The sequence below is a fragment of the Pan paniscus genome, chromosome 5, assembly GCF_029289425.2.
Source record: "Pan paniscus chromosome 5, NHGRI_mPanPan1-v2.0_pri, whole genome shotgun sequence".
In the NCBI taxonomy this organism is placed as follows: Eukaryota; Metazoa; Chordata; class Mammalia; order Primates; family Hominidae; genus Pan; species Pan paniscus.
In genome coordinates this window covers 129,764,769-129,779,666 of record NC_073254.2, presented here as the reverse complement: position 1 = coordinate 129,779,666, position 14,898 = coordinate 129,764,769, and the positions used below count along the sequence as shown (strand labels likewise).

Here is a 14,898-nt window from a genome sequence, read left to right as displayed (position 1 = left end):
GCACATTACTTGATCCTTAAGTGTCAATAATGACCCCTATTACAGGGACAATGACCACAGGAGAGGGCAAAAGAACAAATGCCCTTTTTCATGGTGATATACACCCTGAGGGATATGTACATATTAGCACATGACAGAAGTAGCCGATGAGGATTCTCCTCTCTGGATTTTCAGAGGGAGCATGGCCCTGTCGACACTTAGATTTCAGACTCCTAGCCTCCCGAACTGCAAGACAATACATTTCTATTGTTTTGAGCCACCGGTTTGTGCTGTTTTGATACAGCAGCCCTAGGAAATGGATGTGGATTTCCCCCGTGTGTGTGGGCAGGGGCACCTATGATTTGCTCCTGACCAAAGAAATACGGCAAAGATGACAGGACGTCACTCCCATTATTACATTACATTTATAAGAATCAGTCTTGCCAGCACACTCATCCTATTGTCAGCTGTGAAGAAGCACGCTGCTGTGAGTCCTACAGCCACAAGGAACTGAATTCTGCCAACACGTGGGCTGGGAAGTGGTTCTTTCTCAATGGCAGCCTTGAGAGACCCTAAGCAGGGGACCCAGTTAAGTTGTGCATAAATTTCTGATGCACAGAAATTGTGAGATAATGCATGTGTACTGTTTTAAGCTGCTACATTTACAGTCATTTGTTACACAGCACAGAAAACTAATACAGTTGGACAGGAGCATAACAGACCAGCTTTGCAAACTCTCTGGGCCTAGAAAATGTGGACAGCTGACTCTGATGGATGCTTTCCCAGATGCTTCTGAAGCTGCCAGAGCTGGGGACTCTCTTACAATTCCCTTTTATCAGGCAGTTTCTTGTAACTCCTTCCTTGGCTCCTTAGGTATCCAGTGTTTACCTCCTGGATCTTGCTGCTAAGGTCTCTCTGTCCTTCCAGGGGCCTTACTGGCCAGGACCCAGGCCAACCTTCCAGGGGCCTTACTGGCCAGGACCCAGGCCAACCCCATGCTGGCATCCTCCTCCATGAGGCCCACATCCGATTACCAGTCAACACTCAAGTATCCTTTGGCCTACCCAACTGGAGGAATGCAGACAATTCCCAATGTGGCACACTCTCCTCAGCCCATCCCTCTGCTTCAGATCTGCTGTGCAACAGTCCAAGGCCTACATGCTGTGTCTCTTCAACAGCAGGATACCATGTCAAGCTCACCCAGAGTCCTGTTGAAGCCCATTCTCTTTTCACTGAGGGTGGGTGTTATTGCAGGCAATAGTTCACTCCTAAGGACCTTTTTTTTTCTTTCCGAGATGGAGTCTTGCTCTGTCGCCCAGGCTGGAGTGCAGTGGCGCAATCTCGGCTCGCTGCAAGCTCTGCCTCCGGGGTTCACATCATTCTCCAGCCTCAGCCTCCCGAGTAGCTGGGACTACAGGCCCCCATCACCACGCCTAGCTAATTTTTGTATTTTTTTTAGTAGAGACGGGGTTTCACCATGTTAGCCAGGACGGTCTTGATCTCCTGACCTCGTAATCTGCCCACCTCGGCCTCCCAAAGTGCTGGGATTACAGGCATGAGCCACCACGCCCAGCCCCAAGGACCTCTTTACTAATCTCCATATTGTGTAAACTTTTCTATCCTTAATCTGGTACAAGAGCTGAAGACTCATAAAATCAATCACTGAGCACTTCCTTCATAAATTCTGTGCATGGGGGTTTGTCTCACAATCACTTTGGTCTGTGATACCTATTGTATTGGCAATTCCATCAGAATGGAGGCAGGAAAAGCACCATTTCAACACCCTGTTACATGTAGTATTCACAAGTCATAAAACAGTAGAATTTAATGAGTATAATTTAGTGCTAATATCACAATTTGTTTCTAGTTGACATTTAAAAAATTCAGTGATATTTACACTCTTAGACAATTGTCGAGACTTTGAACCCTATTTAAAAAAATGACTCAACACCCTCAAAAAATTTTATCTATATACTGCAAGCAGAAAAATAGAAAGAAGACAGAAGCCAAGGAATTAAAGTGTGTTGCATTATATAAAAACTCTAATTATGGGTACCAAAATGCAAAAGTGTCCTATTTAAAATACAAATGTTTATTCATTCATTTATTGGACAAATATTTACTGAGCACCTTCTAAGTGACAGACTGTTTTATCTAAACTTTTAAAATATTAAATTTTAATTTCACTTAGCCAGATAGCTTTAAAAGACGTATAAAAAATGCACGTCAGAGTAAGTCTTAAAAATAGCTATTACTTCAGAATTACCTGAAAAAGCATTGCTGTAATATCTAGACAGGGTTTGCATTATGTCTTTGGAGTGCTGGGTCCATGGTGCTATCTTTCTGTAGGTTTTCACACGATGAACAAGTTGAGAACCACCATACTGAAGGGATAGGGTATCACCATGATCTTCATAGAGTTCCTCAAATAACCTAAAAAAAGAAAAACCCGCATTAAAGAATTTCACCAAAATCAAAGCACAAGTTATTCACTTAGCCAAACTCCAAACAAGTCTTATACTTTAAAAATTCTTCTGAGTCTTTCAAGTTAGATTCTTCAATATCTTGCAAATAAATGCAAACGCTAATATATTTTAGAGTGATATTCCAGTAAACACCAAAGCCATAGAAAACACTAAAATGGAAGCAGGGGCACCAAAAACCTGGCCCACCAAAGCCAGACCAGGTTGTTTCTAACCATACTTAAAGACTCCTAACTTTCTGCAGCCTGCCAGAGCAATTCACTTCCCGTAACAGAATGTACTGTGCTCTCTGAATTGCCTCTGAAAAAAGAATATGCTCCTGTCACGGTGTCAGTCCATTCGAGCTGCTGCAACAAGACACCATAAACTGGGTGGCTTATAAACAGCAAACATTTCTCACATTTCTGGAGGCTGGGAAGTACAAGATCAAGGAGCTGGTAGATGTAGTGTCTGGTGAGGGCCCATTTCCTAGATCACAGATGGTCTTCTCACTGTGTCCTCACATGATGGAAGGGGCTAGCTAGCTCTCTTCAGTCTTTTATAATAAGGACACTAATCCCAGTCATGACGGTTCCTCTCAGCTCTACTCATTTTCCAAAGGTCCCACCTCCTAATACCATCCATTTGGGGGTTAGGGTTTCAGCATATGAACTTAGGGAAGACACAAACATTCAGATCACAGCAGACTAAGAAACCATATTCTTTCTTAGATATGTACTTTTGAAACCTGTGTTTCTTCAAGTGTCTGTTAATATTTCCAGTGCAGTGATATCTGTTGGTGTGGCCATTTGTAAACTGATTACTTTCCTCAGCTGAGCCTTTATGACAATTTCCGATGACCAGTATCAGCTATCATTAATTGTATTTTCAAAAAATAATACTTCATGGACTGTCATAGATCCAATAGACAGTGAAGAAATAGTAATCCTTAATGAAAAATCAATCTTTTATACATCTTAGATTTTTAGTATGTATGAAGACACAGTACTCTTTTTTAAAATGCCATCTGGATTTGTTTTAAAACAATGCCCACTAGTTTGTCTAAGTACTTTGGATTTATCTAAAGAATGTGGTGTTTGTTCATAATTAACACAAGCAAAAACAACAACAACAACAAAAGAAAAACCCAAAGCCCAAATCATGGCAAGAATACACAAATTTTTAATAGAAATATTTATTCTAAGACACCAAGAACATTCACTGGGGAAAGGACACCCTCTTCAACAAATGGGTGCTGGGAAAATTGGATATTCATATGCTGAAGAATGAAACTGAACCCCTGTCTCTCATCGTATACAAAAACCAACTCAAGACAGATTAAAGACTTAAACATAAGACCAAAAACTATAAAACTACTAGAAGAAAATATAAGAAAAACAGAATTAGTTTGAATAATGTTTTCTAGCAACATAATTTTTGAGAAGCTAAAAGTAGAAACGCTTTCATAAAAAAACTTATTAGTAACCAGGTTTGCCTTCTGCCATTATCAGCATTCAAATAGCAAAAAATAAGACTTACCTAACTGCATCTGTATCAAACTGTAGATTAGGTTTGTCAATCAGTCCCAGTGAATACAGCTGATAGGCCAGAGCACATTTTCCCACCATAAACTGTGCTGTGTTGGTGCGATCTAAACAGTCCACACAGTTGGTTCGAAGGATGCCAGTCTAAAGAGAAATACCTTAAGATTTTCAATCATTATTCCATCACCAAAGAACTTCCATACTACTTTAGATTTCTTTAAGAAACAAAAACAAAAACAAAAACAAAAAAAGTCTGTGGGCAGGTATTATTCCTGAACAAATATTATTCAGTTTTATGTAAAGTCAAAATAATGAAGAACATGTTTAAAGTTGCATAAGGTTATACATTGCTGTAACAGCACCGTTAAATCTTCTGGTCTATATTTGAATTTACTTTGTTAGTTTAACAAAATAAAACAAATAGCTAACAATTTGCTAATTTACCAGTTAGCAAAATATGGGCTTTTTTCTGACCTATCTCCTTATTATACAACGTAAATATTCAGTGGTTAGGGCCATATCATTCTTAAAGCATAGTTAACATATATAGTATATACACTTGGCTTCTTTTCCAAAGTCACTCTAATTTATTCTTTTCATGTTCTTGTTTGTGTTTCTATTTCCAGTAATAACATTTAATATATAGAAAAATTCCATAGGACATATTATTTCAGCTACACATTTTTCTTTTTTTTTTTTTTCTTTTTGAGACAGAGTCTTGCTCTGTCACCTAGGCTGGAGTGCAGTGGCATGATCTCGCCTCATTGCAACCTCCGCCTCCCAGATTCAAGCGATTCTCCTGCCTCAGACTCCCAAGTAGCTGGGACTAGAGGTGCATGCCACCAAGCCCGGATAATTTTTTGTATTTTTAGTAGAGACAGGGTTTCACCATGTTAGCCAGGATGATCTTGATCTTCTGATCTTGTAATCTGCCCACTCCGGCCTCCCAAAGTGTTGGGATTACAGGCGTGAGCCACCGCGCCCAGCCAGCTACACATTTTTCTTAAGCATTAAAGACTAGAAGTAAGGCTTTTAACAATCTTCTCAAATAATAATTCTGCATTAAATAAGACACAGGTCTTTCCATGATTGCTTACAGAAAACATACAGTACACAATGGATACAGATTCTATTCATTAAGAATTGTAATATTGTGTATACCTGCAGGCGACCAGTGGGAATCACACATCCTCCTAGTTCATTCCACCTGTGTTTAAAAATAAACACTTTTAAAAAACTTAATGGCAGAATACATATTTATTTTCAGTACCAGATCCTTGTTAAGAATCATAGAATTAAAGTAATAGAGCTGAAGGCTCCTGAAAAATCAGCTGATCCTGCCTACTCTCATTCTTTCAGGTAAGTGAACATGCAAATGACTGAGGCAGACTGCTTACCACACTCTCCTCAAAGACAGTCCAGGAAAGGGGCATTTTAATTTGCCTGAGTGCCCACTCTGGCATTTTGTTACCCATGCTCAACCAAAATCTCCCTTGCTTTCATTCAAACCCAATTCCTGTTTGGTCTCTATACACATGAATAATAATTGTAGGGCATCTTTCTAATAAAATCTTCCAAGCCTTAGCCTTCCCAACTCAACATTAGGATTCTCTACCTCCCCCAGCTTTTACTCATGGAGGCTTTGTTGTATTTCTTTGGTTGGTTTTGTAGATTTCCTTTTAGAGACTACTTATTTTCTCCATGTGCAATGAATACATAGGAATATGTTTTGTTATGAAATACTATAGATGATGTTAATATTTTAATTATTTAAAAGAAGGTGCTGTGCAGAAAAGAGTTAACCTAACAGGCCTAACTGCTATCCTTAGAAAGTCCTGCTTATAAGGTTGGCCCTTGGCCAATGTCTGGCAACTTAAATTTCAGGAGGGTTTCCACCATTCCCAGAACTGATAAGAGTGACTCACTGTGTTGAAATGGTTTGTAGAGATAATATGGTTTTTCCTGAATACCTTCTTTCCCTCTGGAAGTCAAGAATTTTGGTATATGCCAGGCAGAGGCTGCCTATGTGACCAGCCTCCAGTAAAAAAACAGAGTCTCCAACATGCTTCCTTGGCTGGCAACATTTCACCCATGCTTCACAACCTGTTTCTTGGGGAATTAAGTGTGTTCTATGCAACTCCACTGAGGAGAAGACTCTGGAAGCCTGTGCCTGGTTTCCTCTGGACTTTGCCCCTTTTGCCTTTTCCCTTTGTTAATGTCACTTTATATCCTTTCACCATAATAAATTATAGCCAGAATACAATAGGCAGAGTCCTTTCAGTTCTCCTAGTGAATCACTGAAATCTGGGACTAGTCTTGGGGGACCCCTGTCATGGGTACCCTAAAATTCAAACAATAAACAAGTGCAAACAATGCAAACTATAACAAAGGGATTACTTCCAAAGACATATACACTAGTAGTTAGTTCTTTTTTGTTGTCTTATGATTGTAGTTAACTACATTAACTGAAAATAAAATGCCATAAATACATAGTATTGGTTTCTTAAAAGATAAAGCATAAATCCTTGATCTGAAGAAGCTCCCAAAATAGTAATAAAAGATTTGTGAGTGAATAACTATAATACAATAATACTATTTTTATAAAAATGTTAGTATGTAATCTATAAGAAAAAAATGTCTGTTTCTATTCAATACTGAAAAATATTTCACTGTTGAAAATTTTACTTACAGAAATATTTTATGTAACATTTGTTCTATGAAGCAAGAGATGCAGATCCCATGGCTTACATCTCAAGGTATGTAGGTAACCACCAAAGGAATTCCCATGCCCCAGTGAACATTCAGCACTCAGTCATGTGAGCAGTGTGCCTCCCCGCAGGACTAAATTCATCCAATTTCCAAGTAGTACAAACTGCTGTATTTAGAATACCCATAAGAGCAAAAATCATCATTTATTATAAGTTTTAAAATACCATACATACTTTTCATCTGGCCGCAAAATGCTACAGTAAGAATCAGGGCGGTTTACAAAGAAACCTGTTTTCTTCACCACACTTTCTGCAATCACATTTAGTCGATCAAGAACATTACACAGCTTGCTGAGGAGAGAAGGAAGAATGAGAAAAGTGAGAAGCCAAGTTTTAATATATATTTATCCTTATATCTAAAGCCAGTAAAGTCTATAGCAATGATATTTAAAGACGTAATTTTTAAAATCTCTTGGCTGGTACTTGATAGAAACATGTAACAATGTCTAGAATATAATGTGTACTCAGTAACCAGCAACATTTGATGTGAAAGAGACACAAAAGACCTGCAACTTAATATCAAATATTGGTGATCCTTAATCTTGGCATATAACATCCCTGCCTGAGCTTTCTCCAAAGCCTTTCACTCCTCAAGAGTTGTCAAGTCAATATACATTCATAAAACAGTTGTGAAAAGAGCACCATGCACAGTGCAGGTGGCAGAGAAGAAAAAACTGGAAAATAATATGAATGGCAGCTGGGTGCAGTGGCTCACGCCTGTAATCCCAGCACTTTGGGAGGCCAATGCAGGTGGATCACTTAAGGTCAGGAGTTCGAGACCAGACTGGCCAACATGGTGAAACCCCATCTCCACTAAAAATATAAACAATTAGCAGGGCATGGTGGAGGGTGCCTGTAGTCCCAGCTACTTGGATGGCTAAGGCAGGAGAATGGCGTGAACCCGGGAGGTGGAGTTTGCAGTGAGCCGAGATTGCGCCACTGCACTCCAGCCTGGGCAACAGAGTGAGACTCCATCTCAAAAAACAAAAACAGAAACAAAAACAACAACAACAACAACAAAAAATTAGCCAGGCACGGTGGCACATGACTGCAGTCCCAGCTACTCAGGAGGCTGAGACAGGGGAATCGCTTGAACCCGGGAGGCAGAGTCTGCAATAAGCTGAGATCATACCACTGCACTCAAGCCTGGGCAACAGAGCAAGACTATGTTTGAAAAATGATAATAAAAAAAATAATATGAATGGCAATAACTCGTAACCAAACTTATACTCTGAGAAAGTGTGTGTGTATCTAACTGTATAAAATGACTCAGAAAAAAGTACAATAAGTACAAAACGATATAGTAACATCTTAAAAAATAAGACCTTAAGTAAACCTACAGCTTGTATGATTCTGTAGTAAGTGAACAAAAAGACAATGCAAGATTTAACAAAAGTAAGTTCCTTAGAAGAGATGAGTTTTGAATCAGATCTTGAAAGACAAAAGAGAGGTGGGAAAGCATCCCAGGGAGGGTGAAGAAGAGGAATGGAGGCTTAGGATGGGACTTTGGCTGCCACATTTGTGGCAGAGCATGAAAATTCAGTTTTCTGGAAGAGAACAGCCCTTGGGATAAATAAAAAGTGGTCACATTCTGAAGCCAACCAGATGACGAGCCTTTGACATTACACTAAGGAGTTTGGATCTACTATATACAGTCAGGAATTATCACAGGTTCATCCATGAGTGACATCTGAGAAAGTGTTTAAATAGTGAGACAGAATGATATAGAAAAAAGCAAAACTAATGCCTTTAAGGAACAGTTGCAGAGATGTTCTGAAATGACTAAATATTTCAAACAATTTGCAAATGGTTATATGATAGGCAAAAAGAAAAAAAAATGTTTGGTTAGTTTCTTGATGCACTCAAAACAGCCCCTCAACAGGTTCATGAAGGAAATTAACAGGGTAACATTTACTTTACCACAGAGGTCAGCTTCCTGTTATTTCTCATTACAAGAAAAGGAAACGATCATAGCCAGACAGATGAGTATCATTCACCTTTTGGTATACTTGGCCATGTCCCAGGGAATATAAACAATAGTGTGCTCAGGAGGCAAAAATTGGTTGAGATAGGTCACAGCAGCAACAAGTTCTTCACTCAGAATTCTTTCATGCTTTCTTTTCTCTCGTTCCTTTATCAAAAATTAAACATTTTCAGTGTTCTAATTTCCTTAAATCAGAGGAACAGGCTCAACATGTTTACTTTTAAGCTAAGCTAAGACAAAAAAATCCAAGTCTTAAATATACTAAAATGAAACCTAGCTACAATAATCAGAAATAATAAGAACACAAAGAAATAAATGCTCCATTGGATTAAAGTGAACAGCTAATGAACTTTGAAGATTCTAGGAGATCAGATTTCTTCCTGGTACTCTCCCTGCACCCTGAGAAACCCAGCTTACCCCACATGGGCCATGGCCCACACACTCCACACCTGACTCTGACAGAGGAGATCCCTCCCAAGGACCAGAAGAACGGAGCCCCCAACTTTAGCCAGCTGGAGGCCAGAAAGAAATCAACTAGTCTGGATGAACAATTCCCAAACTAGCACAGCAGAAAGCAGCTTCTCAGCCTTCACAGGACTTCATAAATTAGACTTGCAAATACTCTGTGAGATAACCAAGACAGGCATTTCTTTTTCTTTTTACACTGTGGTTGAATGAATTGAGGTTGAGAGGCATTCATGGAACTAAACCTTGCCTTCTGCCTCCTTGCCTGGGGCATCTCTTTAGTTAGACACTGCACTGCTTCTCATTCAAGAGAAGCTAGTACTTTACTGTACAGTTCTGTGGTTGGAATGGTGACTCTGCCACTCACTAGCCATGTGACCTTGGGCAATGTTCTCAATTTCCCTAGGCCTCCATTTTTTCATCTATAAAATAGGGTAAAAACTATCTTCCTTACAACATCAATGTGAGACTTAAATGAGATAGAGCATGGTGAGTTTTTTTTTCTTTTTTTTTTCTTAATACTTTAAGTTATGGGATACATGTGCAGAACGTGCAAGTTTGTTACATAGGTATACACGTGCCGTGGTGGTTTCCTGCATCCATCAGCCCAATATCTACATTAGGTAGTTCTCCTAATGCTATCCCTCCCCTAGCCCCCAACCCCCGACAGGCCCCAGTGTGTGATGTTTCCCTCCCTGTGTCCATGTGTTCTCATCGTTCAACTCCCACTTATAAGTGAGAACGTGCGGTGTTTGGTTTTCTGTTCCTGTGTTAGTTTGCTGAGAGTGATGGTTTCCAGCTTCATCCATGTCCCTGCAAAGGACATGAACTCATCCTTTTTTATGGCTGCATAGTATTCCATGGTGTATACATACCACATTTTCTTTATCCAGTCCATCACTGATGGGCAGTTGGGTTGGTTTCAAGTCTTTGCTATTGTGAATAGTGCTGCAATAAACATGTGTGCATGTGTCTTTATAGTAGCATGATTTCTAATCCTTTGAGTATATACCCAGTAATGGGATTGCTGGGTCAAATGGTATTTCTGGTTCTAGATCCTTGAGGAATCACCACACTGTCTTCCACAATGGTTGAACTAATTTACACTCCCACCAACAGTGTAAAAGCGTTCCTACTTCTCCACGTCCTCTCCAGCATCTGTTGTTTCCTGACTTAAATAATCACCATTCTAACTGGCGTGAGATGGTATCTCATTGTGGTTTTGATTTGCATTTTTCTAATGACCAGTGATGATGAGCCTTTTTTCATATGTTTGTTGGCCACATATAAATGTCTCCTTTTGAGAAGTGTCTGTTCATATCCTTCGCCTACTTTTTGATGGGGTATTTTCTTGTAAGTTTGTTTAAGTTCCTTGTAGATTCTGGATAGTAGCCCTTTGTGAGATGGAGAGATTGCAACAATTTTCTCCCATTCTATAGGCTGCCTGTTTACTCTGATGATAGTTTCTTTTACTGTGCAGAAGCTCTTTAGTTTAATCAGATCCCATTTGTCAATTTTGGCTTTTGTTGCCATTGCTTTTGGTGTTTTAGTCATGAAGTCTTTGCCTATGCCTATGTCCTGAATAGTATTGCCTAGGTTTTCTTCTAGGGCTTTTTTGGTTTTAGGTCTTACATTTAAGTGTTTAATCCATCTGGAGTTAATTTTTATATAAGGTGCAAGGAAAGGATCCAGTTTCTGTTTTCTGCATATGGCTAGCCAGTTTTCCCAGCACCATTTATTAAATAAGGAATCCTCTCCCCATTACTTGCTTTTGTCAAGTTTGTCAAAGATCAGATGGTTGTAGATGTGTGGTGTCATTTCTGAGGCCTCTGTTCTGTTCCATTGGTCTATATATGTGTTTTGGTACCAGTACCATGCTGTTTTGGTTACTGTAGCCTTGTAGTATAGTTTGAAGTCAGGTAGCATGATGCCTACAGCTTTGTTCTTTTTGCTTAGGATTGTCTTGGCTATACGGGCTCTTTTTTGGTTCCATATGAAATTTAAAGTTTTTTCTAATTCTGTGAAGAAAGTCAATGGTAGCTTGATGGGGATAGCACTGAATCTATAAATTACTTTGGGCAGTATGGCCATTTTCACAATATTGATTCTTCCTATCAATGAGCATGGAATGTTTTTCCATCTGTTTGTGTCCTCTCTTATTTCATTGGGCAGTGGTTTGTAGTTCTCCTTGAAGAGGTCCTTCATATCCCTTTTAAGTTGTATTTTTAAGTTATTTTATTCTCTTTGTAGCAATTCTGAATGGGAGTTCATTCATGATTTGACTCTCTGTCTATTATTGGTGTATAGGAATGCTTGTGATTTTTGCACATTGATTTTGTATCCTGAGACTTTGCTGAAGTTGCTTATCAGCTTAAGGAGTTTTGGGGCTGAGATGATGGGGTTTTCTAAATATACAATCATGTCCTCTGCAAACAGAGACAATTTGACTTCCTCTCTTCCTATCTGAATACCCCTTATTTCTTTCTCTTGCCTGATTGTTCTGGCCAGAACTTCCCATACCATGTTGAAGAGGAGTGGTGAGAGAGGGCATCCTTGTCTTGTGCTGATTTTCAAAGGGAATGCTTCCAGCTTTTGCCCATTCAGTATGCTATTGGCTGTGGGTTTGTTATAAATAGCTCTTATTATTTTGAGATATGTTCCATCAATACCTAGTTGAGAGTTTTTAGCATGAATGGGTGTTCAATTTTATTGCAGGCCTTTTCTGCATCTGTTGAGATAATCATGTAGTTTTTGTCATTGGTTCTGGTTATGTGATGGATTATGTTTATTGATTTGCGTATGTTGAACCAGCCTTGCATCCCAAGGATGAAGCTGACTTGATCATAGTGGAAGAGCAAATAAATTCAAAAGCTAGCAGAAAACAAGAAATAACTAAGATTAGAGCAGAACTGAAGGAGATACAGACATAAAAAACCCTTCAAAAAATCAATGAATCCAGGAGCTGATTTTTTGAAAAGACTAACAAAATAGACTGTTAGCCAGACTAATAAAGAAAAAAAGAGGGGGAGGAGCCAAGATGGCCGAATAGGAACAGCTCTGGTCTACAGCTCCCAGCATGAGCGACGCAGAAGACGGGTGATTTCTGCATTTCCATCTGAGGAACGCAGTTCCTCACCAGCAATGGAACAAAGCTGGACGGAGAATGACTTTGATGAGTTGAGAGAAGAAAGCTTCAGACGATCAAACTACTCCAACCTACAGGAGGAAATTCAAACCAAACACAAAGAAGTTGAAAACTTTGAAAAAAATTTAGACGAATGTATAACTAGAATAACCAATACAAAGAAGTGCTTAAAGGAGCTGACGGAGCTGAAAGCCAAGGCTCGAGAACTACGTGAAGAATGCAGAAGCCTCAGGAGCCGATGCGATCAACTGGAAGAAAGGGTATCAGTGATGGAAGATGAAATGAATGAAATGAAGCGAGAAGGGAAGTTTAGAGAACAAAGAATAAAAAGAAACGAACAAAGCCTCCAAGAAATATGGAACTATGTGAAAAGACCAAATCTGCATCTGATTGGTGTACCTGAAAGTGATGGGGAGAATGGAACCAAGTTGGAAAACACTCTGCAGGATATTATCCAGGAGAACTTCCCCAATCTAGCAAGGCAGGCCAACATTCAGATTCGGGAAATACAGAGAACGCCACAAAGATACTCCTCGAGAAGAGCAACTCCAAGACACATAATTGTCAGATTCACCAAAGTTGAAATGAAGGAAAAAGTGTTAAGGGCAGCCAGAGAGAAAGGTCGGGTTACCCACAAAGGGAAGCCCATCAGACTAACAGTGGATCTCTCGGCAGAAACTCTACAAGCCAGAAGAGAATGGGGGCCAATATTCAACATTCTTAAAGAAATTAATTTTCAACCCAGAATTTCATATCCAGCCAAACTAAGCTTCGTAAAGGAGAAATAAAATACTTTACAGACAAGCAAATGCTGAGAGATTTTGTCACCACCAGGCCTGCCCTAAAAGAGCTCCTGAAGGAAGCACTAAACATGGAAAGGAACAACCGGCACCAGCCACTGCAAAATCATGTCAAAATGTAAAGACCATCGAGACTAGGAAGAAACTGCATCAACTAACGAGCAAAATAACCAACTAACATCATAATGACAGGATCAAATTCACACATAACAATATTAACGTTAAATGTAAATGGACTAAATGCTCCAAGTAAAAGACACAGACTGGCAAATTGGATAAAGAGTCAAGACCCACCAGTGTGCTGTATTCAGGAGACCCATCTCACGTGCGGAGACACACATAGGCTCAAAATAAAAGGATGGAGGAAGATCTACCAAGCAAACAGAAAACAAAAAAAGGCAGGGGTTGCATTCCTAGTCTCTGATAAAACAGACTTGAAACCAACAAAGATCAAAAGAGACAAAGGAGGCCATTACATAATGGTAAAGGGATCAATTCAACAAGAAGAGCTAACTATCCTAAACATATATGCACCCAATACAGGAGCACCCAGATTCATTAAGCAAGTCCTGAGTGACCTACAAAGAGACTTTGACTCCCACACAATAATAATGGGAAACTTCAACACCCCACTGTCAACATTAGACAGATCAACGAGACAGAAAGTTAACAAGGATACCCAGGAATTGAACTCAGCTCTGAACCAAGCGGACCTAAAAGACATCTACAGAACTCTCCACCCCAAATCAACAGAATATACATTTTTTTCAGCACCACACCACACCTATTCCAAAATTGACCACATAGGTGGAAGTAAAGCTCTCCTCAGCAAATGTAAAAGAACAGAAATTATAACAAGCTGTCTCTCAGACCACAGTGCAATCAAACTAGAACTCAGGATTAAGAAACTCACTCAAAACCGATCAACTACATGGAAACTGAACAACCTGCTCCTGAATGACTACTGGGTACATAACGAAATGAAAGCAGAAATAAAGATGTTCTTTGAAACCAACGAGAACAAAGACACAACATACCAGAATCTCTGGGACACATTCAAAGCAGTGTGCAGAGTGAAATTTATAGCACTAAATGCCCACAAGAGAAAGCAGGAAAGATCCAAAATTGACACCCTAACATCACAATTAAAAGAACTAGAAAAGCAAGAGCAAACACATTCAAAAGCTAGCAGAAGGCAAGAAATAACTAAAATCAGAGCAGAACTGAAGGAAATAGAGACACAAAAAACCCTTCAAAAAATTAATGAATCCAGGAGCTGGTTTTTTGAAAGGATCAACAAAATTGATAGACTGCTAGCAAGACTAATAAAGAAAAAAGAGAGAAGAATCAAATAGACGCAATAAAAAATGATAAAGGAGGTGTCACCACCGATCCCACAGAAATACAAACTACCATCTGAGAATACTACAAACACCTCTACGCAAATAAAACTAGAAAATCTAGAAGAAATGGATAAATTCCTCGACACATACACCCTCCCAAGACTAAACCAGGAAGAAGTTGCATCTCTGAATAGACCAACAGGATCTGAAATTGTGGCAATAATCAATAGCTTACCAACAAAAAAGAGTCCAGGACCAGATGGATTCACAGCCGAATTCTACCAGAGGTACAAGGAGGAACTGGTACCATTCCTTCTGAAACTATTCCAATCAATAGAAAAAGAGGGAATCCTCCCTAACTCATTTTATGAGGCCAGCATCATCCTGATACCAAAGCTGGGCAGAGAC

General features: G+C 39.4%; 1 protein-coding gene across 2 annotated transcripts in view; it reads right to left on the bottom strand.

Moving 5' to 3' along the window:
* Positions 1–14,898, bottom strand: part of FIG4 (FIG4 phosphoinositide 5-phosphatase) — a 135,599-nt gene that overhangs the window by 57,141 nt on the left and 63,560 nt on the right. For both annotated transcript variants that reach the window (XM_003805509.4, XM_055114039.2), the window contains exons 11-15: positions 8,751–8,884; positions 6,928–7,044; positions 5,147–5,192; positions 3,981–4,129; positions 2,246–2,412 (exon numbers count right to left, since the gene is read on the bottom strand). In XM_003805509.4, the coding sequence (XP_003805557.4) occupies positions 2,246–2,412; positions 3,981–4,129; positions 5,147–5,192; positions 6,928–7,044; positions 8,751–8,884 (613 nt within the window). The remainder of the gene's footprint in view (positions 1–2,245; positions 2,413–3,980; positions 4,130–5,146; positions 5,193–6,927; positions 7,045–8,750; positions 8,885–14,898) is intronic.